Source organism: Podarcis cretensis (genome assembly GCF_951804945.1).
Source record: "Podarcis cretensis genome assembly, chromosome: 1".
NCBI lineage: Eukaryota > Metazoa > Chordata > Lepidosauria > Squamata > Lacertidae > Podarcis > Podarcis cretensis.
Genome location: NC_137170.1, coordinates 34,243,985 through 34,270,875, shown reverse-complemented (window position 1 = coordinate 34,270,875; position 26,891 = coordinate 34,243,985). Strand labels below are relative to the sequence as shown.

At 41.8% G+C, this 26,891-nt stretch overlaps 1 protein-coding gene across 4 annotated transcripts in view; it reads right to left on the bottom strand.

Annotated features, from left to right (window-relative positions):
* Positions 1-3,608: 3,608 nt before the first annotated feature.
* The window catches only part of SLC25A21 (solute carrier family 25 member 21), a 300,979-nt gene continuing 277,696 nt past the window's right edge, over positions 3,609-26,891 (bottom strand). For 2 of the 4 annotated variants that reach the window (XM_079955299.1, XM_079955301.1), the window contains 6 exons: positions 19,866-19,925; positions 17,233-17,340; positions 10,768-10,932; positions 8,121-8,302; positions 6,284-6,336; positions 3,609-4,063 (listed from right to left, as the gene is read on the bottom strand). In XM_079955299.1, the coding sequence (XP_079811425.1) occupies positions 4,002-4,063; positions 6,284-6,336; positions 8,121-8,302; positions 10,768-10,932; positions 17,233-17,340; positions 19,866-19,925 (630 nt within the window). In that variant the 3' untranslated portion in view covers positions 3,609-4,001. The remainder of the gene's footprint in view (positions 4,064-6,283; positions 6,337-8,120; positions 8,303-10,767; positions 10,933-17,232; positions 17,341-19,865; positions 19,926-26,891) is intronic. The other 2 variants (XM_079955300.1, XM_079955302.1) reach the window with 2 other exon arrangements.

The window sequence follows — 26,891 nt, the reverse complement described above, 5'->3', positions numbered from 1 at the left end:
TGGAACGTGTCCAGAGGAGGAAGAAGAAGAAGAAGAAGAAGAAGAAGAAGAAGAAGAAGAAGAAGAAGAAGAAGAAGAGTTTGGATTTGATATCCCGCCTTTCACTCCCTTTAAGGAGTCTCAAAGCGGCTAACATTCTCCTTTCCCTTCCTCCCCCACAACAAACACTCTGTGAGGTGAGTGGGGCTGAGCGACTTCAAAGAAGTGTGACTGGCCCAAGGTCACCCAGCAGTTGCATGTGGAGGAGCGGAGACTCGAACCCGGTTCCCCAGATTAGGAGACTACCGCTCTTAACCACTACACCACGAGGGCAACCAAAATGGTCAAAGGCCTGGAAACGATGCCTTATGAGGAACGGCTAAGGGAGCTGGGCATGTTTAGCCTGGAGAAGAGGAGGTTAAGGGGTGATGTTCAAATATATAAAAGCCATGTTCAAATATATAAAAGGATGTCACATAGAGGAGGGAGAAAGGTTGTTTTCTGCTGCTCCAGAGAAGCGGACACGGAGCAATGGTTCCAAACTACAAGAAAGAAGATTCCACCTAAACATTAGGAAGAACTTCCTGACAGTAAGAGCTGTTCGACAGTGGAATTTGCTGCCAAGGAGTGTGGTGGAGTCTCCTTCTTTGGAGGTCTTTAAGCAGAGGCTTGACAACCATATGTCAGGAGTGCTTTGATGGTGTTTCCTGCTTGGCAGGGGGTTGGACTCGATGGCCCTTGTGGTCTCTTCCAACTCTATGATTCTATGATTCTATGAGTAGTTGCCCCCCAACTACAGCTGGGTCAGGGTCAAAAATGATAGCTAGGATGTGGGACACCTCACAGGCAATGTCTTCCACATCATTTCCCACTCTGAAAATGCAATTGTGGTGCAGAGCTCAGGAAGGATTAAACACAGTGCCTTTGGGACAGGAATGGATATTAGGGAGGCCTAGTGTTCCTGTTGTTCCTGCCCACTACCATCTTGCCTAGATGGAGGGCAGGGACTACCAGCCAGCATGATGCCTCTGAGTACCTTTCCCTGCTTGATGCCACTGAGTACCAGTTGCTGGAAATTGCAGGTGGGCAAGATGCCCCGTGACAGGGTGAGCTCCCATTGCTCAGTCCCTGCTCCTGCCAACCTAGCAGTTCAAAAGCACGTCAAAGTGCAAGTAGATAAATAGGTACTGCTCCGGTGGAAGGTAAACGGTGTTTCCGTGTGCTGTGCTGGTTTGCCAGAAGCGGCTTTTCATGCTGGCCACATGACCCGGAAGCTGTACGCCAGCTCCCTCGGCCAATAAAGCGAGATGAGTGCCGCAACCCCAGAGTCAGTCACGACTGGACCTAATGGTCAGGGGTCCCTTTACCTTTACCTTTACCTTTAAGATGCTCTCGTGCTCATGCCTAAATTGCATGCTTCCCACAGGTGTTTGGTCAGCCACCGTGAGAACAGGATGTTGGTCTACATGGGCCATTGGCCTGATCCAGCAGTCTCTTCTTAGCTGCGAATTGTAACTCTGAAGCTTCTCACATCTGCTTTTTAGGATAGAGGGACTACCGATACTGCACCATCATTCTTTTTGTACATGATTTATGCTGGTGGTTGCTGAATATGGGTTTCCCCCTTGCTTCCAGTTGGCTTTGGATCAGCTGTTTTTCCACACACAGAACACATTACTTGGATTGGGGGAAATCCCATTGAAATCAATGGGACTTATTGCTAAAGAATCCAACTGAGATCAACGTGTTATATTCTGACACTGTGGTAGAAATAAGCTATCGTTATAAATGAAAATTGGAGATCATATTTGGCAAAAAGGTTGGGTTGTAGCCAGAAAACCAGAACTTCGTAGCTATTTAAAAAAAACACGTATTTGGAGGAGGTTTTGCTTTTAATTAAAGATTGGGCTGAAGATGTAATTAAAAACATGTTGGAAACAATGTATACCAGAAGGCTATGTGTGTATATAAAGTATGTATAAAGCCTTTTATTTTTATATCTTGAATGCTCTAAATTAATAAAGAAAAGAATTAACTGAGGTGGATCTTATTTCCTTTTTAAATTCTTTCATTCCTTCACCAGAGAGACCCAATGCATAACTGATGACAAAATGACCCTCCCAAAAGACTTGCCTTTGGTATGAGACAAAAAGAACCAATTACCTTTCTGTTGACGTTGCCTACTGAAGCACATTTCAAAGAAGCCAATGTGGTCAAATCCAGACAAAAGAGATATTTTGATATTCATGTCAGCACAAGTATTTTTTAAATGCTGAGAAGGCACCTCTGCTTCTATTGCACAGTGTATGCCTCTATACTTCGGTGCTTTTTATTTTTTATTTAAAAGAAAGAATACAAATACAGTGGTACCTCGGGTTACATACACTTCAGGTTACATACGATTCAGGTTACAGACTCTGCTAACCCAGAAATAGTACCTCAGGTTAAGACCTTTGCTTCAGGATGAGAACAGAGATCACTCGGCGGCGGCGCAGTGGCAGCGGGAGGCCCCATTAACTAAAGTGGTGCTTCAGGTTAAGAACAGTTTTAGGTTAAGAATGGACCCCCGGAACGAATTAAGTTCTTAACCCGAGGTACCACTGTACTGCAATCCACACTAGTTTCCTTTTGCTTGAAATCTTAGGGACAGAGTTTTGCAAAGCCACTCGGAAGAAGTGCACCAATATATATGGGTGGCTGGAGTTCCGGATCCTAGAAGATGTCTAGGGCGCATGTCAGTTTTTACTCTCAAACATTTTTTTTAAGAGTCAGTTCTTCTGAGCACATGCCCACCTAGTCCAGCATCATGTGACCTAACAGTTGCCTGTAGGAAACCTGCAAGCAGGATTCAAGCACAAGAGCAGCCATGCTTCTGAATACCAGTTTCTGGAAACCCTGGCGGGGGAAGAGGGGTGCGGGGGGAGCACACTGCCCCTGGCAGCATGACCCCGGTGGGGTGCCATCGTGGCTGCCCTCTTGCCCATGCTGGGTGCCGCGCCATGCCCCTAGGATGTGTGCCACACCCCGGGATGCGCACCAGCCATGCCCCCCGCCTGCTCTCTGCACACACACCCTGGTGCCGGAGTGTAGGAATGATCGCTGGGTTTCTGGAGCACACTCCCTGCCCACAGGCAGCTTCAGCTGCCTGCACGCGTGACCTTGGGGTGCAGAGCACACTCCCCCTCACAGATAAAGCCACAGCTGTCTGGATATCTTGCCCTCTGTCTAACCTTTTGCGGTCTCAGTAGTCTGCCGTGTCCTGTCTGTGACCTTTGTCTCCTTCGTCATACATTGTGCAAGCGGAAAATGACGCGGTGGAAACAGGTGCCAAAATAACTTTGTACCACCCCACGATCTCGGGACCGGAAGATGTGTAAAGGTCACAGCCCAAAATATATCTGCCTGGGTTTGCATATTGTGTCAATAAAAGGAGCCTCCACAGAGCTGGTCGGCAGCTTGATTGCAGCTCACCTGTGCGCAGCTCACCTGCATTATCAGCTCCTGCCTCATGTCCTTCACTTCATGAAGCTCCACCACTGTCTGGAAACCACAGAAGGGAAAACTACTCTCATGTGTGTGCGTGCATGCGCACGCACAAACACACAAAATATCACACAGAATGAAGGAAACAGGGTTAAAATCCAAATTTATTGAAGAAAAAATACAAATCGTTTCACTATGAAAAGTTACAGATTGATAGCCAGTGTCCTAAATGCCCTACCTCAAGGAGAACTCACAGAAAAATGATATAAACATAATAATAACTGGGGAAGTCAGTTCATTTAAACTCACACTACATGTTACATTGAAAGTGTGTTTGAAGCCCAGGCTTGCTTGAGGTTCTAAATGTCTTTTTCTTCATAAAAAGCACCTATAGAAAAACCCCATGCTAAAATGGTGGATTGGGTTACTGGCTCCATATCCATATTATTTGTACTATATTGGGTTCCAATTTGATACTGAAACATATTTTAACAGACATTGCTTTAAACCATCTGCTGCCTTAGGAGTTGTGTCTTTGATCACCAGTTTTCTTGAAGCCACCGAGAAGCATATTCATAAACCAGAAGCATCACTGCACCACCTAGAAGAGATAATTTTATTTTATGAAATACAAAATGGTAACGCTTTGTGGCTTTAAATTGCGTACATGTATTTTACCAACAGGACCAAAATGGGACCTGTAGTGTAGCGTGGGGGATGCCAGGGGGTCAAAGCCCTGGGCACAGAATCTTCGGGGGGGGGGGCACAGAGATCTCTGTATCCTGCATCTCCAGCAGGCTTGATGAGAGTGGAGGGTGAAGAGCAGGACTTCCTCCCCTCTCCGTGGGCGTATCCTTCCCTGCCCCCAAATCTGCTCTGGAGGGTTGGGGGCATGAGGAAAGTGGAGAGGGGGAAAACGTTCCATTGTGCAAAAAGAAATCCTTGTGCTGACAGAACGATTCTACTTAGCGTTGCTTTGAATACAACCTACATTATTTAATGCCCACTTCCTGCTTTCACCTGGGCTGTGGATCTTTTGATGGAAGAACAGGTACCGTATTTTTTGCACCACAACACTCACTTTTTTCCTCCTAGAAAGTAAGGGGAAATGTCTGTGCGTGTTATGGAGGAAATGCCTATGGGTGGCATGCCCACGGATTTTCCTCCTCTAAAAACTATGTGCGTGTTATGGTCGGGTACGTGTTATAGAGCGAAAAATACGGTATGTCCTGCTTTCTCAACTCCATTCATGTCTGAAGCAGGGACCCCATGCATATTGTCCTATATGTGAAGCTATCATACAAGACCTTTGGAGAAAGGAGTTGCATTCCCCCTCAGCACAGAATGAGAATCCATAGCCAAGCTATATGTCTGAACTAGATCAGGCATAGGCAAACTCGGTCCTCCAGATGTTTTGGGACTACAACTCCCATCATCCCTAGCTAACAGGACCAGTGGTCACGGATGATGGGAGTTGTAGTCCCAAAAACATCTGGAGGGCCGAGGTTGGCTATGCCTGAACTAGCTCTAAGGGTCATTCCATCTTTCTATGACCCGCAGCTGGCTGTGTGAATGAAAAAAACAATAGATAGAATCCATTGCTTTTGCTTCAAGAACATAAGGAGCTACTGCTCTTGGATGGGATCCTTCTGTGAGTGCAACTAAGCTGCACTGGATACCAACTGTTGCTTTTGAGATGATGCGATATGGCAGTTCGAACAGCAACGTCTTACTATCTGAAGAAGTGTGCATGCACACGAAAGCTCCTACCAATAACAAACTTAGTCTCTAAGGTGCTACTGGAAGGATATTTTTTATTTTCTTAACACAGGGAAGTTATCAAGCCAACCCAAAGTCAGAAATGCTGTGTGATAGAGATATGCCAGGTTATTTATGCCATAAGCTCTATAGGCAAAAGCCTGACTCATCGGATGCACAAAGCAAATTGACATTTTAACCCATGACAGATTGTCAAACAATGGTGTAAATGAATACATGGAGGAGGGAAATGAGACTGAGGCTGCCAACTCTGCCCTTGCCCTTGCTATATTGATGATAGCTTCTGTGTATAGGCTCTGCATTGTTACAGGGTACAGATCAGCATGCCCAACACATATGTGTTAGGGTATAAATCCTGGGCACATTAGAATCAATGGGTTGTAACCAACAAAATCAACTTATTAGTACATGGACTTTTGCCTATCAACAGGACTTCTCCTCCTTTTCTTCCTGCATGCCTCTGCACCCAACCACCCAGAGTAGATTTGCGGTTGTAGGGAGAGGGAATAAGGAAGAAGTCTGATTGTATAAGTGGAAGTCCTTGCACCTAAAGGGATGACATCATTAGGTACAACACAATTGTGGAGACTGAGAAAAGAGCTAATCCCATTTTTTCCTCCTCATGTTTATTCCTGCATTTGCACATCTACAGGTACAGGGCCATAAGAATTTGCAACTGGTATATAGAATGCATTCTAAGCACACAAGATGCTTACACACTTAAAAAGGTGTGGGCCTGATTATATGGATCAGCTATAAAGAAAGGTAGCTGACATTGATAGGTTTCCTTCCATGTTTCTGCCCCATGTTTCTGCAAGCAGCTATGACTGAGGCTGCATCGATTGCTATAAGAACAATGAAATATTGCAATAAGATAAAAAAAACCCCAAACAGTCATTTAATTTCAATAATATAATGTTTCTATTTATATATATTTCATCTTAATAATATTTAACAGTAATATTGAATATTAAGATAACATTTACAAAAATACCATCAAGGCAGGATTAAATGCACTAGATTTTTTTAATAAAAAAATTACCTGGTCCTAGTCTCATGATTTTAGGCACCAATCCTTTGTACAAGGCTAGAAATCTGTAGAAAACAACGAAGAATGTTTTTATTTAAATTGGTAAAGGGAGGAAGAATGTATATTTGCTCAATTTCTGAGACAATGCACTAAAAATGTATGCAAAATAACAAATGTATACAATGCTTGGATTTTAACATCTTGGCCCTGGATAAATAGCAGATTAATGTTCAGCTATGGTGGCTTTGCTGTGATCCCTTCTACTAAAAACATGACTTTAATTAATGAGACATTTGCTATTTGTTAATAGCAGCTGCACTATACTTTTTTTTTTTAGTTGTGAACTTTCCAGAGAACTCTTGATATGAGGTGGTATGTAGGGATTGAAAATAAGTATAAATACAAATGAAGTATACAAATGCAGTACACTACTTGAACAATATTGCTGTGCCTGAGTTCTCATTTTAGAAGTATTTTACATACACTAAGTTCAGGGTGTTCCTTACATGCTAGTTTCAAAAATGAGAGAAATTATACTGCAGCAATTTGGTACGAATGCACCAAGTCAATGTTTACATTCTCATCTTGCTATTGAGGCTAGCATGGAATGGTCAACACAAACGCTCCAATCTCTAAAGAAACAGAAATGAGGGAAAGAAAGACAGAGAGAAAGGCTAAGATTTATTTGTTGATTTCCATGTTCTCTATAAATTTTATGACCAGTTCTGAAATGTGAACAGTTTTAATTGTCCTTCAGCCACTCTATAGATACATTCCAAGATCGACTGGGGCAAAGTAAGATGCAATCAAGTGGACATTTTTTAAAAATCTGTTAAAACGAAGTTCTCATTCTTTGTCCTGTGTGCTGGCCACTTTCTGGGATTCCGATTCTGGATTGCGTTTTCTAATGCTACCACGAGAAAAATATTCAGTACATGTTGCCTGATGCCATTTGGATCTGAGTGGAAGAGGGAATGCCACTGGTTCAAATATTCCTCCTCAACAATTTCAACTGGAAAAAAACCTAGAAAGTGGCAGAGTTATCAGGGTCTATTTTTCAGGATTGCCCAGTCGCTTACTTAAGGGAACTGGGACTTCTCAGCTGCCTAGTATACAAGAATGAGAACAAGACAGGCTCATCAGCTGCTCTCTGAAAATGAGAAGACCATTATAGCATCCCATCCGTTCACCCCCCCAAAAAAATAGCACTTCTGTCAGGGGCTGCTTAGGAATTTTGTAACATAGGAAGCTGGCTTTTTACCAACAGAGTCCATCTAACTCACTATTTCTGACATTGACTAGCAGATTTTCAGACAGGTTTTTTCCCGGGCTCAACCCTACTTGGAAACACTAGAGATTGAACCAGGACCGTTCACTTGAAAAGTATGTGATCCTATCACTGAGCTACAACTCTTCCACATTCACAACTGGAGCAATAAAATAGAATATAAGGTATGTTTTCTAATTACAATACTGAGGTTGAAAGATGTCTACAGCTACCAGACTGATGCAGTGGTGAAAAAGTAGAAATGACTTGCTGAATACTTATTAGGATATTTTATACTCTCTCTCTCTCTCTCTCTCTCTCTCTCTCTCTCTCTCTGTGTGTGTGTGTGTGTGTGTAGTAAATAAAAATCCAGAAAACTCAGATAAAGCAATACTTTTCCTTTGTAATGCTTATATGCACATTTCTGAAATGCTGCACTCTGGAGCGCTCCTGATACATAAGCACTGCGAAGGTTGGCTTTTATGGGCCTCATCAAATCTGAAATATAACAATGTGGTTTTATGGACTCATGTGAACAAGCCAGAGACCTGGATATTTATGATTGAAATAAGAATGCTTTACCCTTCTTCTTTATAGACCGTTGCCATAGTTTTAAAACAGGTCCTGTACTTGATCTCTCCAGGAACCGGCTGTGGTCCTTGAATCCGACTTTTTGCAACATCAAAAGGGATGTTAATAACTGAGGCTATTGTTCCTGAGGCTAGCCCGATTCCAAATTTCCTCAGAAACTCCAAGGTCGGATCCTAGATAAACAAACAAACAAAAAAGCAACAAACAAAAGGGGAGCGGGTAGGATAGGGAGAAAATGAATGAGAGAGAGAGACAGAAAGAAAGAAACTAAAAGAGGCACAGAAGCACCTCAATTGGTTAAAGACTATAAAGTAATATGCATTTAATCAGAAGTCTTGCACGACACGACACACTCCTGTTATTCTAGCGGAACACATTAGGATTTCCTACGCTGGGGCTTGTTTTCTTGACAATCCTATTGGCTATGTTTTTACACATGGTCTAAATTGCTGAAGTACACATTTCCTCACACAGGATTTATAAACACAGTTCATAAAGCAAGACCGGTACGGCATATGGGGATGATTTGTATAATTGGGCTTCACAATGTACTTAGTATTACTGTATCAAAATGGGAGAAATCCAAGCACACTATTAGCTAATTGGCCAGAATATTTTACAAATGACAGCAACTTCCACCATGAAGCCTACTAAAATGCTCATTTGTGCGTTGGACCCCCAAATGTTAAATTAAATAAAGGCTAATCTCAGTCTGCTGCTTTCCCCCTCCAGGTTTTTTACATTTAGTTTCACGTGTAGCTGATGCACTGTACTAAGCAGTAACGGCTTCCTGCTATTAACAATCCAACAGCGGTGCAACTGCAAAGCAGACAGCAGCACCCTGTGCATTATAAACAGTAGTAACTCACTAAGCTAATTGGCTGAAGAATTTACAACACATTGTTCCCAAAGCCGACTATTTTGCCCTGGTTTCAAAAGGTAGAAACCGGCTGTAAAGTCAGCCTTAAAACAACGTTTTTTCTGTATGGGCTGAGACAATCCAACTGTGTTCATATTTCCTCAGACAGCCTTCCTACCCTGGAACATCAAAGCACTCAATTAGTTTATTTGGAAGTGAAATTTTCCTTAATAAAGTCTAATCCCATATGTGTGAACGCTGGGAGCTGCCAGCGAACGCTGTCATACTGGATTTCCTAGGTACTTTACAATATGATTTTAAGAAACCCCTTTTTTCTTGAACTAGGGAAGCAAGAAAAGACCCCCTAATTTCTAAACAATATAGTAACATACAGAGCACATTTGTTGCGACACATTGTCAGCAGATTCCTTAGAGGGAGCAAAATGGGCATAAAATCCACATGTGGGATCGGGCCAGATTCTGTCCATCCACACTAAAAAGCTCCAGTTTTACATCTTAAAGCTCAAAACATAGTTTATTTTAACTATAATGTCAAGAAGTGCAATTTTAAATTAATATAATTAATGCATTATCAGAGAGGATATAAGCTGCTAATGGAACTTGTAATTTTCCTGTTAAGATGATTGGATGGGTTCACAGCAAGTTTTGGAAAAATGGTAGAGAATACTGTATGTTAAATACAGGTCAAAAATGGGAAGGAACAACTTTACTTGGAGACTGGAAAAGCAGTATAATAACTTACTATAAGAAGCTTTTGGAAGACTGTCAAATAACAACCCAACATAATTGCCAGGCTGCTGGCATAAGTTTTATATACTGAAATCAGAGAACAAATTATGAGCAAGTTGGTAGAGAGACTTATCAGCAAAGGAACTTCTGCTGTAAGTTTTAGAGTTTTCGCGGCATGTTGCAAGTGTTGGCGAAGCCACCACAAAAAGGAAGCAGGTGATTGCCAGCATCAGTCACTGTATGATAGGCCTGTATGCACTGTGAGGAGGATGCATATTCCTTAGGACCTCTATGGTTTAGGAATTGGATACACTAGTTGCTTCCCTTAAAGCCCTATGGCCTCATCATTATCATAATTGAAGTTAAATATCCTCCCAGGGAAACAACACAATACAGTGTTGGGTTAAAGGAATGATAATGAGCTGTGGGGCTTGGACACCCAAATCTGCCTTGTACTCATGTCATAATTTTGGGCAAGTCTGTTGTTTCCTTAGTGTGTGTCATTAGTTTGTTTTCTAAAAAATGGGTGTTGCAGAAATAAATGCAGAAGCATAGGGTTGATAACAGGGCTTGTGACTGAGACTCTGCCTTATCTCCAGCTTGAGGTCTTCTCTTCATCTAGTCCAGAGTTTCCCAAACTTGGGTCTCCAGCTGTTTTGGGACTACAGTTCCCATGACCCCTCATCACTGGTCCTGCTAGCTTGGGATGATGGGACTTGTAGTCCAAAAACTGTTGGATCTAGTTCAACATGGTGTTTCCAGCAGTGGTTTGCTAAATGCCTCAGGGAAGTTGATAAGCAAGGCATCAGGGCAACAGAATTCCTCTGTTGCTTCGTTCTACATCTGACATTCATAGATATTCTGCCTCTGAACATGAAAGAGGAGGATGGTGACAAAACTAGAATTAGCTGGCTCTGCCTGTCACTGGATATGCCTACCTTTGACCTCCCTTCCTTTTGCTCTATCAACCACAAATGGTCTCATTCCTGACTATATTATGTTTCTTATTTTATAGAATGAGGCACCCACCTTGCTGACGGGAACAATATTTTTCACATTGAAGTAGAAACCAAAATAGACCATATTGAAAACTCCATGACGTCCCAAGGTAGCAGACAAGCCTTTGTTGAGTCCCCGCAGTCCCAACCCATTGGCCTGAATAATCTGCCGAGCTTTGGCAAAGGTAGATGGCTGCTGTATTGGAAAAAAAGCAAAGTAACCATAAACCATAAGCCCCTTTTCCAATTCGATGCTTAACCAATCTCTGTTGTAGAAGACAATAAATGCAATGGCACAATCCATATTAAAATATAACCAAATACAATAATTTGCCAAGTAAGCAGATGCACATGTGAATAGGTAATGAATATAAGGGCATCTGTTCTGAAGTCTACTTAGAAACATGCATGCACATCCATGAATGAACTAGGAAAGTTCTCCCATGCACAGTAGTCAGGGAGGGCTGTCATCCTCTCCTGTTACATCGCCCTTAGGAACATAAGAGGCTGCCATGGATCCATTGAGCTCAGCATCATTTGGGAAGCTCAGAGTGAAAAGCTTCAGTGAAAAAGGGCCATCTCAGTGTGTGTATAGGGGGATGTTCTGCTGCTGGTGGAAATGGTGGGGTGAGTTCCCCTGTGACAAGCAGCCACCTTAGGCGGTGGAAGCACCTCCCTGCTCACTTCACCACTTCCATGAGCAGTGGAACATGCCCCTCTTGCCAAGTTTTGGGGAGAGAGAGGCATTCAGGTGTGTGGCATTTCATCTCGTCTTCACTGCGTCTGGGGCAAATCCCTTGCAGAACTCCTCCCTCTCACCAATGGGCAGAGGGGACCCTCTTGAGAGATAATTCAAGAGGTGGTGGCCCCAGGAGAGGACTTTATCTGTGACAGCCCTGAGGTTGTGGAATTCATTCCCCACAGAAGTTCCTTTGGCACCTGTCATATGCTGAAGGTGTGCATCTCTTTACCCTGGCACCGGACATTTGAGTGGGAGAGAGAGATTTTGAACCCACCCTATTCTCTTGACTGCAATCTCTTCTTTTTTAATTTTAATTTCTTAAAATTAAAGTAACAATCATAAATAAATAAGAACAAACATGTGCACCCCACCACCGAGACCATTCCATTGTAATTATCCAACCTCCCAAAATTTCAACAGACTACAATCTCCTTTAAGTGTTTTAGCATTGTAGTTTTAGATGGTTGAAACCTCCCTTGGGACCTTATGGTAAAGAGTGGGTAAGAAATCATAGAAGATAGAATTGTAGTATTTTAGAGTTGGAAGGGATCCCAAGGATCCCAAATAATAAATAATAATAATAATAATAATAATAATAATAATAATAATAATAATAAGTGAACTATCAGAGGCCTAGTTTTGATTATTTTAACTATAAGATCTGGAAACTCTCACATTCTAGGCAATAAATGTATCACAAGCCAGATAAAAACAATCCTGTTCCTAGACATATATTTCTAATGAACAATTGAAGATATTCTAGACTCTGTTAGGATATTTCCGTTCCACCTTAAAAGGGAGCAGGATGTTTGTGTCACAGCCTGCGTATTTCCTGTTCACAGGATGTTTCTGTTATGTCTATGCTTTCATTTCTCTCTCTCTGTGCCTGAGACATTGAAGCAGGCAGTCATGTTTTCTCTTTGTTCTGACCAACGCTGAATAAAGTTGTAAATAATGCTCTCCTGCGTGCATCTTTCGCTGTGCGAATTCTGCTGATAGAGCGTGCACCAGCTCTGGAATGTGGCAAGCTATTTCTGGAGCTCGTGTCACTAACTGAATGATACTGCGTGTCTACGGGAGATCGATGGATCGTCCGGAATCGACGTGGGGCATGATGGCCTTTGTCTCCCTGGCAGTATCCCAACAGACTCTTCCTTTGGCTTCTCTTGCTTATTTTGACTATAATTTCTGAAAAATCTCACACTTTTAGCCAATAATTGGAACCTGTGGCCCTTCAAATGTTGGACTCCATCTTCCATCATGACCACTGACCATGTTTGCTGGGGCTAACAGGAGTTACATATAATAAGAAAAGCCCTGCTAGATCATAGCAAAGGCCCATCTAGCTCAACATCCTGTTCTCATGGTGGCCAATAAGATACTTATCGGAAGTCTACCTATCTTGTTGGAGAGCACCAAGACCAGGAGGGCCATAGGTTCCTCAGCCCTGCTTTACACTACACTTGAACCACAACCACAAAATATCAGTTTCCTATAAAAATATTCCTAATAACCATTGTAAACATTCCTTCTAAATCAGCCAGGGAGAGGATACTTTCAGATTAGAGGAACTGTGTAACTAATTTGTGTGACCATTTCTAGAGTCTTAAGCTTTTAGAACTCCAATGCATGACTGTAGAAGATTGCTTTTAACGTTTTTTACTGTTATGTCTTTAGCCCCAAGTTAAAGATTATTTTTCTTGTCAATTGTTTGCTTGCTTAACTTTGCTTTTCACTAATGTTACCTTTGCGTAGTCAAATATTTAATTAGAAAGGCAAAACTTGACTTCCGCAAGGATGCTTAAACAGGGAAATGAAGACAATTTTGACTACTGCTTTGTAAACGGTGCTGATTTCAATGCACTTATTTGTTTAATGAGCTCCCATTGCAAAATGCCAGCAAAAATGACCAACAGATGATCCAAATAATATCTAACCCACCAGGTTAGTGCTTATTCAGGTGACAAGCAAGCTGAATTTCCTTTTAATATTTTGTTTCACTCAAATTTACATATATCTAACAGGTATCTATGATTCACTTTGTAAGAGTAAAAAGCAAATCTCACACAACAACAGACTATATGGCTGCAATAGAATATAGGGCTTTATTGTAAACTTCCCAACAAGAACTTAATGCCCAGGGAGAGGCATACAAATGCCATAACAATATAAACAAATTGCTGTGGTAATATTTACCTAGGTCTGTCCAGACCATGATTTTAGTACACTGCAAGCAGTCTCAATAAATAACAGGAGTGATCTATTTGAAAAAGGCTTATGTAAAAAACATACAACTGATTCTGTGAAGCTCGTTAAGATTGTTCTGAAAAGAAATGATAAAAATTCAAGGGGCAGGGAAGGATTCTTTGATTAATGTGTTGCATCTATGGAAATGTGTGGCATGAGCCAAGTTATGTTAGGGGGGCATTAGAAGTGCACTTCTATGTATGTTTACTCAGAAGTGAGTCTCATTGAATTCAGTGGGGCTATTATTATTATTATTATTATTATTATTATTATTATATTAAATTTATATACTGCCCTTCATCTGAGGATCACATATCGAGGTGAGTATAGAAGTTCAGTTAGTGCAATCCTATACCTGTCTATTCAGAAGTACACCTGATTGATTTCAATGGGACCGAGTGCAATCCTACAACCCTCTGCAATGTTGATGGATCAAGAGAGGTAGGATTGAGCATGGCCACCTCTCTGCTGGCATAGAGGAGCACCCCTGCTGGCGGAGGTCCTGAGTTCTGTTTAGCAGGCGGAAAGCTATGACCAGTGGTTGTCCTCCTACTTGTAGCCAGCAGAAAACCATGAAAGATAACCATGGGGTGAAGGCACCAGAGGCCTTGAACTTACAAACAAACAAACAATGGCACAGCCCTGGGCAGTGTGGTGGCAGCAGGAACAAGGGAAAGGCACTGAAATCTTCTCTCTGGGGACCTGCCTGCTTCCTCTTTCACGTTAAGCCACGGTTTTTTCTCATTTGTGATATACAAACTGGGTCTCAGTATAATTGATATCAGTCGTGAGGAAAGAACCCTGTAGCATTGTTGTTAATCACTTCACTCTGAACTTTGCAATTTGCTTATTATACATAAGCAGGGTATATTATTTAATTTTTGTGGCTACCTTAGTGTCCAAAGTCAGATGAGTCTGTACAGAAAATGTCCCCCCCCAAAAAAAAAAATCTGACTTATTTAAATGAGGAAAGGAATTTTCTGTCTGTTTTCTTTAGAAAGTTCTTGAGCATTTTCCAACATGTCAAGACACACTGTTTGCTGGTAGATTCATTTCTGCTGCATTTGAAGTAAAGAAAATGTGTTTCTTTAAGTAAGAGCCCTGAATAAAAGCCATACAGAATAACTATATTCCAGCAAGGAGGTGGTGAAGTATGCTGGGGGCTTCGGTTATCTTTTTGTGCTTGAAGTGCAGGTGGTCTCCGTGCTCTGGAAAGGAAAGACTCTAAACGCAAAAGCAGCTACCCAAACCACTCTGGGTTCCAAATGTCCATACAGTCTTCCAACAAGAAACTGCTCTGCACCCACCAAGCTGTTGTTGTTTAGTCATTTAGTCGTGTCCGACTCTTCGTGACCCCATGGACCAAGCACCTACCAAGCTAGCCGGCTTTAAAAGAGAGTTAGACAAATGCATGAAGGAGAGGCCCACCAATGGCTACCATGCCCTCCAACATGTTAGATCCTAAAACCAGGATGCGCGTCTTACTGTCCATGTTCCTGCATGAGTCATGTGACTCATGTGACATCACAGAGCCCAAAAGGATGCAGGTTTTTTGAGCCGTGCATTTTGGGGTGTCACATGAGATCACAGCCCTACACGAGATCTCGGGGCGAAATTGTGCAAGATCAAGGCGACGTAAATGGCAGCTGTGCTCTCGTGAGTAAAAATGGGATGTCCCAGCTTTTATTGGACACTTGCGGGTTCTGCGTGACTAGTCATGATGGCTATCCTCTCACTCCACAGCTGGAGGCAGCAATTCTGAATACCAGTTGCTGGAAATCACAGGAGGGCACAGCACTCCTGTGCTCAAACCCTGCTTGTGGGCTTCTCACAGGCCCCTGGGTGACCACTGTAAGAAGAGGAGTTCAGCCTACACTCGAGTAGGACCCTGGCAGAGACACATGCCTGACTGGCATGTTCTCTCCCTCCTGGTCAATCGTTTGGGAGCTTCAAAAGCTTTCTTCTGCCCAAACATCACTGCGGCACACTTAGGGATCTGCAGAGTTTGCGCACCTTATGTGACAGACCTCAGCAACTCAGCATTTTGGCTAATCTACTTTATTTACATATAAACACACACGGAGCACTGCAACATGGCTCCCTCTCTCTCTAGCATCAGACAGCAAAGAGAAAAAGAACAAAGGACAATAGTCCGACTTCACGGAACACAGTAACACAAACATCCTGTTTCTGTCACTTCCCACTCTGTGAAGTCAAAATATATACTGTCATGTGAAAGACGACAATCTCATGACTGCAATCATGGAGCAGGAATTCTAACAGGGAGAGCACTTCTATGCTCAAATCCTGCTTGTGGGTTTCTCACAGGCATCTGGGTGACCACTGTAAGAACAGGATGCTGGACTTGATGGGTAATTGATGAGGCTGCTCGAAGGTTATCACTCCTGATCAGCGGTGTAGCTAGCCACTCAGGTGCCAGGTGCGGAACGCGCGTCCTGCAGCTGGGGATGGGGTGAGCTGCCCATGGGGACGGGACGCACTGCGTGGTGCCTCTCTGCCACCTCCCCCTCATCTGTAGGGTGGCGGAAGGAGAGGCGGAGGGCAGACACAAGTCCCACGCTGTCACTTCAGGCAGCACAGAGCCTGCAGGCCCCCAAGCCACCACGTTACTCCCAGAAGAGATGTGTGGCTCGGGCACACTGCAGGGCCTGCAGTAAGTGCTGACCCCTGCGGTGTGGTGCCCAGTGCCAGCCGCATTTTGTTACGTTTGTTGACTGAACTAAAAAGTTTCATGAGCCCAATTTTTATTTTTTAAAACTCATTTTTTGTCATTTTGTCACCCTCCCCCAGTGATGACACCTGGGGCAGCTGGCACCCTCCACACCCCCTTTCCTCTGCCACTGCTCCAGATCTGCCCTACCAGGAGTGCCACTCTGGGGACAATAATGAGCTAGTTGGGCCGATGGTCTGGTTCAATATAAGTCAGTGTTCCAGAGGTATAGCCTCATAATCTTCTGGCCTAACAAACATAAGAGCCTATATATACTGTGGCTTTGAGCACCTTCATGCTCTCTTCTATTAGTTGATTTTCAGCATGTTAGTAGAATACTTTTGGGGGGGTGGTATTTACTGCATAATGTTGAAAAACCAAATTGTAAGCTTACCATTCGAACTGTAAAGTTTAGAGAAAGGATATATATTTAAAACAAGAAGCTGCTTCCTTTCTATTCTTCTCCCCTTCCTCCTATCCCCTTCCCTTTGTTCTGTGCTGGTACCATGCCATTTCCTGACCATTACAGAGCAAAGGATACCCTAGGAACATTGATGAGGCTCCACCAAATACTTATTTCCCACCGCATCGTCCGTATCAAATTTGCTTCTCCAGCTGTTTTGAAATGGCAACACTTAAACTGGGACCATCACTTGTTTTAAACTGCCCCAAGAGATTCCCCTCTTCCTACAGCTCGCTCTTGATTAACATTCTATACTTGTTATCCAAGCACTTGCGTTTCCCAACATATTGAAAAAATATTCCAGTTACCATACCTCTGTGAAAGCATCCCGATTTGCCTGGAGGCTAACCTTGACTACTTCAAAAGGGTTAACCACAACTGCTTCTGTTAGCCCGGATCCCAAGCCAGCAACTGCAAATGTCTAAAAGAGTTAAATCAATCAGTTTTCATGCACACTGCGGTAAAACATCCCCGTACATCACATTCTGAAGTTGAGCATTAAGCTGACTGATATGATGAAAGTCGAGAGACCTACCCTCGTGCAGTAGTATACCATTACTAAACAGCTTTCGTCCTTGATTAGATGTTGACAGTTCATGCAGAAGAAATTACAAAAGCCACAAACCACATTCCAAATATTCCAAATAAAATGTCAAAGTCCTATCAACAACACATTCTCTCTAGATGGGGGTGGGGAAGCTTTGTGACTGATTTTAAGAAGTGCATATGTGGTAAAGCTTGCCCTCCACATTCTGTTTAAGGAGAGTTTTGCCTCGTGAAGAATAATTTACACGTTATTATGAGTATAATATAGACACAAAGGCAGCTCTTAAAACCACTTACCAGGGAAGTATAAAACAGTGACTTAATTAGGTAGTAAATCTAATACAAAGAAAACACAGGACTAAATAACTGTGCTTCCCAGTTCAGCAAACAAGTGTCTTAGAATAAAAGTTTTCCAAGGCAGATTTCACCTCTGAAACAACTTAAGTAAGGTATTAGTAACTGATGGCAAATATTTATATACTCCAAATAGCATACTGGTTGGTGCTATGGCATCATTAGAATGCAACTGACAGTCAAGGCATTGACATAATACGGTAAAACAGAGTAAAATCACTTAAGAGTAAAACTTTTTTCTTTAAAAAAAAACACCTTTCCTAATATTGAGAACTCTGGTAATAACCCAGTAGAGCCTTAGCTGTGTTTAAGAACATTGATTTCAGTGGACTTCTATTTCATATTATTTCCTAGCATGCAATACATTTTGATTGCAGTGGGTTTTCTGAATTCTCTGGCTCTTCCAAAGACAGCTGAACCTTGGAGGAGAGTTCATTTCTGGAAAAGCTTCTGACTCTACATGGGGTTGAAGAATAGAGAAATTGCAGAGCATGGGAGGAAGTGTTTGTGTGTGGCAGAGACTGAAATCATTACATGCTGCTAAGACCCACTGAATGCACTGGGGCTTGCTTGTGAGTAAAGATGTATAGGATTATACAGTGATGGCCTCTTTAGACCCTGCAGTTCATAAGTAAAACAGAATCAGCTTCCAGTATTCTTCAACATTCTGAGTGAATAAGCTGATGAGTTGCATGTGACATACAGCCAGATATAATCATCATACCAATATGCATACAATAATGGCACAGCCCATTGCCACCACAGGTGCAGAAATATAATCAGTTGATTTGAAGTGGGCTGGGTCAAAATATAGACCACTGGAATCAATGGGTTTAAACACACTCAAATCTATGATGGAATGTAGATGTTGTAGACCCCCAAACCAACTTTTTATCTGCTGGGGGAAATTTTGTTTTCTTTTTTGTGAACTCTGCCAGATCTAGAGTCATTCTGCCTGACTTCAGGTACATCTCTTGTTTGCCTTCACCATCTCCTTGCCGAAAAGCCCTTGAATCATTACTGTCAGTCTCCTCTGCCAAGGCTTTAAGAAGTATTTCATAGTCTATGAAGCGCAGTAAACCATGCTGTACACCAAAATACCATTTTCTCCTAGAAAGCAAAACGAACCAGAGCTTTCACTGTTAAAAAGGTATGTGGCAACTTTAAGGATTTATCTCATGTTCTTTGGGGAAAGTGGCAGTCCGAAAGAAAAGAAAAGAAAAGGAAAAGGAAAAGGAAAAGGAAAAGGAAAAGGAAAGGAAAGGAGAGAGAGAACCTTCAAGGATAATGTAATAACAGTAACATAACAGATGCATTCAATAACTAGAATAGTAATAACTCAAAGTGTCTTCATTCTGACTTTATAGCACGCTGGCCAATTATGCAAATTCTAATGAAAGGTCTCTTCCTTTATATGGCGAGCAAAAATATGCCTGTCACAAAACTTCCACTGAGAGAGCCAAACTCCAGAAATGCTTCCAATCCTATAACTTGTTTAACCAAGAAATCTATAATCCAGATGGTCAGGAGTTTTGGGGTTGTTGTTTTTTTGCTAGTGCACTCTTCCAATTTGCTTTTCGGTAACAGCATTAAAGTCACATGGACTGATTCCTGGGTGGCCAAGTTCCTAGGATCTATGAGATGCATCCTGCCCAAAGATCTCCAGGCACAAATTCTCTTCCATATTTTGCATAAACAAAGAAGGTGGGATCCAGACTGGCAGGAGCAGCAGCTGCACTTGTACAATGATACAAAGATCCTCCTTCATGTGGACCCTCTCTGAAAAGTCCCCTATCAAGGTCCAAAATTAATGTGGGGCTGCCATTGGAAGGACGTTTTACTCTTCCACTGTGTGTGAGCAAAAGTTCTTTCTGCTAGTCCACAAAGCATATGGATCTAACACACGTTTTCTCTTATCTCTCGGACTTGTCAACCTACTTCATTATATTGATCAATGTGAGGGGAAAAGGAGGAGGAGGAGGAGGAAGAATGGGAACTACAGTAAGTCTCCTTATTCCCATTACAAGAGTGTATAACATTACTTACCAGAGCTGGTGACAGTGAAACATTTCCTAATAATTTCTTGTATTGTTCAAAGGTGAAAAACTAGAAAGTAAATACAGTGAAATTTAAAACTCAAGAATGGAGTAGAGATTCTTATCAGAGAAAACTGTTTACCTTTATTGGTCTAACAAAAGACAAAGAGAATGATTTGATCTGGTGGTCTGTTGTTGAGTGATTAGTACTATACACAGGGCTTTGGTTAAATTTGAATCAGGCAAATTTTGTTCTCATATCACTTAAACATATATTAGAAATATTCAGACTATACACACACACCCACACCCATATATACATATACATACAGATACCAAGCACTCAATCCAGTTACAGCAACTTTGTATTTCAATATCTTCTTTCTTCTTAGCCCAGAAAGAAAATAATACTTTCCAAACTGCTTCAAAAATCAAATAACCATTAACCATTTGTCATTTGTATAGCTTACTGTGCCAAGAACAGACTGCTCCTTACCAAATAGTGCACAGCTTTCCTCCTTATTCCAGATAGTGAATACAGGGCAATTTTCTCTTTTTTAAATTATCATTTAATGTCAATTTAAACAACTTAGACTGATCCCACACTTGCAAAATCCATCATTGTTGAGATCAGCAATACTGTGCTATTACGATTTGAGCAGTTGACAAAACAATTCAAAATTGCTCCAGTCTTTGGTACAGGAATCATTCCTTTAAAACTTGGTAAGAACATTGTTATTGGATCAAGCACAGTATTAACATTAAATATCACCATCGCTATTGGGTTGTTTTTTCAGAACCAAAACAAAACAATGGTTTGAAACCAGAGGTACGCAAATGTATGGCTGCTTGAACCTGGACTTTTCCACCCCCGGATCCCCAGATAACTTTTTAAAAGCAGTTACAGATAGGTAGCCGTGTTGGTCTGCCATAGTCAAAACAAAATAAAAAAATTCCTTCCAGTAGCACCTTAAAGACCAACTAAGTTAGTTCTTGGTATGAGCTTTCGTGTGCATGCACACTTCTTCAGATTTTCCAGCTGCGCAAATTTCTCACTAGAAACCCCCACACTAAAAAGGGGGGCAGGAAATACAGTAAACACAAGTAGTGCTTTGCTCCTTGCTTACACTATGTATCAGTGGCAATTTCTGCCTAAGAGTCAGGAGAGTTTATCCATTATACAGCAATGATTCATTCATGGATCTGCCTCCATTCAGTAACTAACAGGTGCAAAAAAGGAGTAATTTAAGGGCATTTACAAGGATGTGATGAAGCATTACCTGCACAAAGATGACAAAAATGTGGTTCGGGCCACAAAGAAGGTATTTTAATATGGTTTTGGCAGTTTAAGTATGAAAACTGAGCACATTCTTCCCTTACAAAATTTGTGCACATGCTTACATGCTGCCCCTGTCACAGCCTTTGGTTAGGTGATGAATAAACACACAGACCCAACATGTACAATTCCTCTCCTCTCATTTTTCACACTGTACATTATCAGCTCTCCAACAGCACATAATTTTTCTCAGTTCCACAATTTGCACACTAAACACACACACCCTTTGAGCCCCACTCCTCAAACCTTGCATGACATTTTGAATGTGGTCCTGCAGTGGGAAGGGAGAATTGCCCCAAGCCATCACTCTCCATGGGCATGTGGGGGTGGAGGTAAATGTCAGCAAAGCTGCTTTCTGCAGCAATTGGCTGTGCGGAGATTCTCATGGCAAAACCAGCCACACAACTGATCCAGCAGACTGGAACAGTAACTTCCACAATCCTTTCTGGGTACTTCTGCACGACCAAGTACCCAGCGGAGAACTCGGCTGCATAGCTGTACCATGTCTCTATCTTCCCCACACCTGCCATCACAAATGGCCTCGTGGGCCAAAGTGGGAGTTGCACCAAGCCAAATTTGGCCTGCAGGATGGAGTTTCTCCACCCACTTGATGTAGAGGATTCAGGAAGACTAGTCTTACAGTAAGAGATGTTTGACAGTGGATTGGACTCCAACCAGAGGTGGTGGACTGTCCTTCCTTGGAGGTTGGATGGCCATCTGTCATGGATGCTTTAGTTAAGATTCCTGCATTGCAGGGGGTTGGATGACATGACCCTGATATCCCTTTCGATTCTCTGATTCTCTGATTCTCCTTGCTGAATCTGTTATTTCCCATCACTATTCTCTGGCTTTGACAACTGCTACCAGTACTATTTTGAGGATACCTAGTGCGATAAAAAATACCATGGCATTCACACGCACGGGATATATTCAGAAATGACGCTTACATTTAAAATTTCAGAGAAAAGACATTGAGTGGGTAACACTGCTCCGCAGCTGGCAACATGGCTGTACCCTGGAGCAGAACTGTTTTCACTGACATCCAATGAAGGGGTCCTTGGAGGGTGTAAGGGAGTCTACCTGCAGCAACTGCCAGTGCCTTCTTGTGGAGCACCAGCTCAGACCTTGAGAACCATAGTTTTTGGTGCAATTCTCCTTTTCAGCATGCTCAGGCTGCTTTGTAAAGTGTAACATTTCCCTTTGCTCCAGTTCACCCCCATTTGAAACCGGTTTCACACATGGTACCCTTGGAAGAAGCATTCCACCCTACCATATTTCTGTCAGGAGCTCGTCCTATACTCAAGTAGGACCCTGGCAGAGACACATGCCCGACTGGCATGTTCCCTCCCTCCTGATTGATTGTTCGGGAGCTTCAAAAGCTTTCTTCTGCCCGAACGTCACAACGACCGATGCCAACAAACATCGGCACATTTAGGGATCTGCAGAGTCTTCGCAGTTTGCATGACAGACCTCAGCAACTCAGCATTTTGGCTAATCTACTTTATTTACATATTAACACACACGGAGCACTGCAACATGGCTCCCTCTCTCTCTAGCATCAGACAGCAAAGAGAAAAAGAACAAAGGACAATAGTCCCACTTCACAGAACACAGTAACACAAACATCCTGTCTCTGTCACTTCCCACTCTGTGGAGTCAAAACATATACCGTCATGAGATAGACAACAATCCCATGACTGCAATCATGGAGCAGGAATTCTAACAATTTCTACCAGGGCTTCTGTCATACTTTTCTCCCAATATTTAACTCTCCTTTGACACTAAGTCCACAGGAGTATGGAGTACTGGGCCAGTTGCAGATGCTTGAAGCATCCCTCAATGTGGTCTTTCTTCTGGAGGACAGGTGCCAGTGGTGGGTGGGGCTAGAGCAGGTTTCCTACAACTCCCATGATCCCTAGCTAACAGGACCAGTGGTCAGGGATGATGGGAATTGTAGTCTCAAAACATCAAGACGGCCGATGTTGAGGAAGCCTGGGCTAGAGGGAAAAATGGATGGAGGAATTTACCCTTGTGCTAATTTCTACACATGCACACACCCTTCTCCATCCTCTACCTTGGCAAGCAAGAGGTAGAATCAGAGTTCAAAGACATACTCCAACTGAGCAAAAACACTAAAGAAGGTGCGAAGTGGAGCTGGTGAGGGGTGGGGTGTGGCATGGGGAGAGTTTGATACTTCAATGGATGGGTCAGTGCCTAAGGCCAAGGCAACTTTTCATGTAAGATGACTTGTATACGGATGGGATTTTAAATCTCCTTTATACATTTCCGAATGGATGAAGCACAAGCATTATGAAACATGTCACCTTACATCGCGTAGCACATGGAAAACCAGTCCTACTGCAGTATTCAAAAATGTATCTATAAATCACAACATGGTAAGTTAATTCCCTGAATGCAGTATAGGATTCTATGTTAAAAACTGTGCTACAAACGCTTGTGAAAAGTTAATTTGGACAATAACCCTACAATATGTTTGTACTCAGAAATAAGTCCTATTGAGCTCAGTGGATTGCTTTGAAAGGCTGCAATTCTCTACGCAGAGCTCTGGGAGTCGTATGTCTCCTTGAAGTCAATGAGACTTCACTTTGAGTAAACTTACAAAATATTGTACTGTAGAAGTGAGCAACAAAATCAGTGCAAAATTAGGTGAAATGAGGACTGCGGCCATGAGTAATTTAAAGCCTAAATGGCAAAATTACAGCACAAGCCTTTGCCTGTCTACTCAGAGGTAAGCGCCATTGAGTTTTATAGGGTTTCCTCCCAGAAAAGTATGTATAGGATTGTAGCCTAAGTATCAAAACAGATTTTCATAATGCACATTCAACTAACAGATCTACCATTTTTTCTATATATTGTCACAACGAACCTTTTCATGGAATTTTAGGTATTCCTTTAATGTTTCTCATACCCTCCATGCATGCTACCTAGCAATCTTTTGCACTTAAAATTTGCTTTCAAAATACAATTGCTTCCTAAAGCCATAAACAGAAGAACTAGTTAGCATGTAGCAACTCTGTTTCATATTATGGGGACAGTTTTGAAGCTGAACAATCCTAGGAAACTCTAAATGAAGGACCAAAATGCACACAACCAAGCAAGTACAACTTAGCCTTTCAGAAAATTCAACAGTTTGCTTCAATGGCTCACTTTTTTTAAGAGCTCAAAATATCCTTATCATAATAGAGTGAAGCAACTTTTGTTGCTGTTGAACAGTGATTTTTTTTATTATTATTATTTGCTATGGTAAAAAAAAAGAAAATGCTTTCTTCACAAACTTCCAAAGAAAAATAATTGCAAAATATATGTCTTCGTGTATCTAATAACCAGTGCTGTCCATCTGGCAAAGATACATTTAAATCTAAGTTCCACAGAGGAGAGAAAAAACGTCAAAGTACTTACCATATGTCTCAATAACATTAAGGTAAAAATGTCTGGGAAGGAACACATGCAAAATATGTATTTGCCCAACAAGATCATCTGTTAACCATTGTACTGGCACTGTTCATGTCTTTTCTTTAAGTCGAAACTAAATCAGGGCTATAAAGTTTGGCTTTTTATCCTTCAGAATTACCAGCTTTCTTTCAGAAAGTGGGGGCAGAGAAAGACAGAAAGAGGCACAGACAGACAGACAAAGGATCTGAACTCTTCAAAGTGAAATTGTCTTTGACACATGGCGTCCAAGTGACATATTACCTTAATTATAATGGCTTTATTTTTACATGCAAATGGATTTACCAAAGGAATAGACAATTATATTTTTCTTCTGAACAGGAACTCGGCCTTGTTTGTTTATCTGAGTGATCTTTTATCAGCGCAGCAGTTTTATAATTCAAGGCAGCCTTTCTCTGTAAGTTTCCCCAAGATGTGGATGGCAGGTATGGAGGCAGCTGTACAAAATTACCACAATACAACTTGAATTATTGTATCAAATTTGGAAGGGATTCCAAGGGCCATCTAGCACGTGCGTGCGTGCGCGTGCACACACACACACACACACACACACACACACACACACACACACACTTGGTGATTCACCCCTGCTTCTCTGGGTAACTCTTTCCTAGTAAATTGGGACAAATCTACAATTTCCTTAGAAGTAAGTGCCACTGAATTCAATGCCACTTTCTTCTGAGGATTGTATTGCTAGTGTTGAAACAAAGCTCATGGGGAAGGTCTCTCAAGCAAGTCGTCCCAATTCAATCTATACTAAAATAAAAATTCCTGATTTATAGACTCATAATTATGTGAGCATCCAATTATAGATACTGATGGACTTTGTATATATAAATATAGTGTGGGGGGGAATCTTAGTCTGCAATCATCATGTATTTATCAACAGATGTTTGAACATTGTGTGTGTGTGTGTGTGTGTGTATGCATTCACATGCATGCAACCACAAAATCTGCTTCCTTATCTAAATCAAGTACTCCACATTCTTTTCTCTTTTTCAATCTAAGATTAGCAAGCAATCCAGACAATTCTATCTGAAATGCAAGGTTACCAGCAGGCCACTGAATTTCAGATTGCACGGCACAGGAAGTATAAGAAGAGTTTCTTCTTTAAAGAGTAGATGGACAGAATGTGCTCTATAGTACTCTCTGGACGTCTAACCCAGTATGTGAGGGTAAGCCTGAGGTTTTGCAAAGAAAGAGCATTTGGACACAGTGTGTATTTAAGCTGTGTCAACCTTTTGTATTTGCCCTCCCCTATCATCCATGTTACACGGTGGGGAGGTTCTGTATCCTCAAGGGAAGGCCCAAATTAAAATGGTTCGCATCTGGAAAGAATTCAAAGACAACTTTTATTTTTACTGATGTGTATTCAACAATGGTTTATATGTTATCAAGTTCTCCATTTTTGTACCTTATACTGCTGCCTAATTCTGTGTACCATTCACTACTCAATAAAAACATTTGTAATGAAAAGAAAAGAAAAGAAAAAGAAAGGGTAGAGACGGGCTACTACTATTCCATCAATTCAGATATAGTGAGACATGTGTAAAGAGGTCTACGCTCAGCTTAATGGAGTTCTAATCTGAAAAAAGGACTTCATCTGAAATTCCAGATGGTATAATACTTGCTTAACTCTCCATCTATTTCATGGAGGACCCCAGACATCCATAGGGCCTGCCTTTTAAAAAGAATTTATGGGACCAGCAGTTTCACCTGGCCCTACTGTTATATGCCAGCTGGCCACCCACATCAGATTTCTGAAGCTGAATCCTGGTTGTGAATCTTTCCAGCTCACACATAACGTTTCTCTGACTAGGTGGCAGGTCGAGCCCCTCATTTTTTCATTTTTTTTAATCGTTTGAAACAGCCAGGATTTTAAGAATTTATTTTGGTGTTTCCGTTATGTTTTGCAAAAAGCTGATTTGAGCACAGAGAAAGCAGGCAACGAATGTTTTGCACAAAGAAACAAAGCCCATTTGTGAAAAGCTCTTAATCACACAGAATTTTCACAGTGCTATTTGGAAAACGAAAAAAATCAGGTTTAAAAATGTGTGCTAGCGTTTTATTGGTTACAGTATAGTTATTGTTGTTGTTAGTTGTTGGGATCTTGGTGGGGTGGCAGTACAGTGGTACCTCGGGTTAAGAACTTAATTCGTTCTAGAGGTCCGTTCTTAACCTGAAGCACCACTTTAGCTAATGGGGCCTCCCGCTGCCGCAGCACAATTT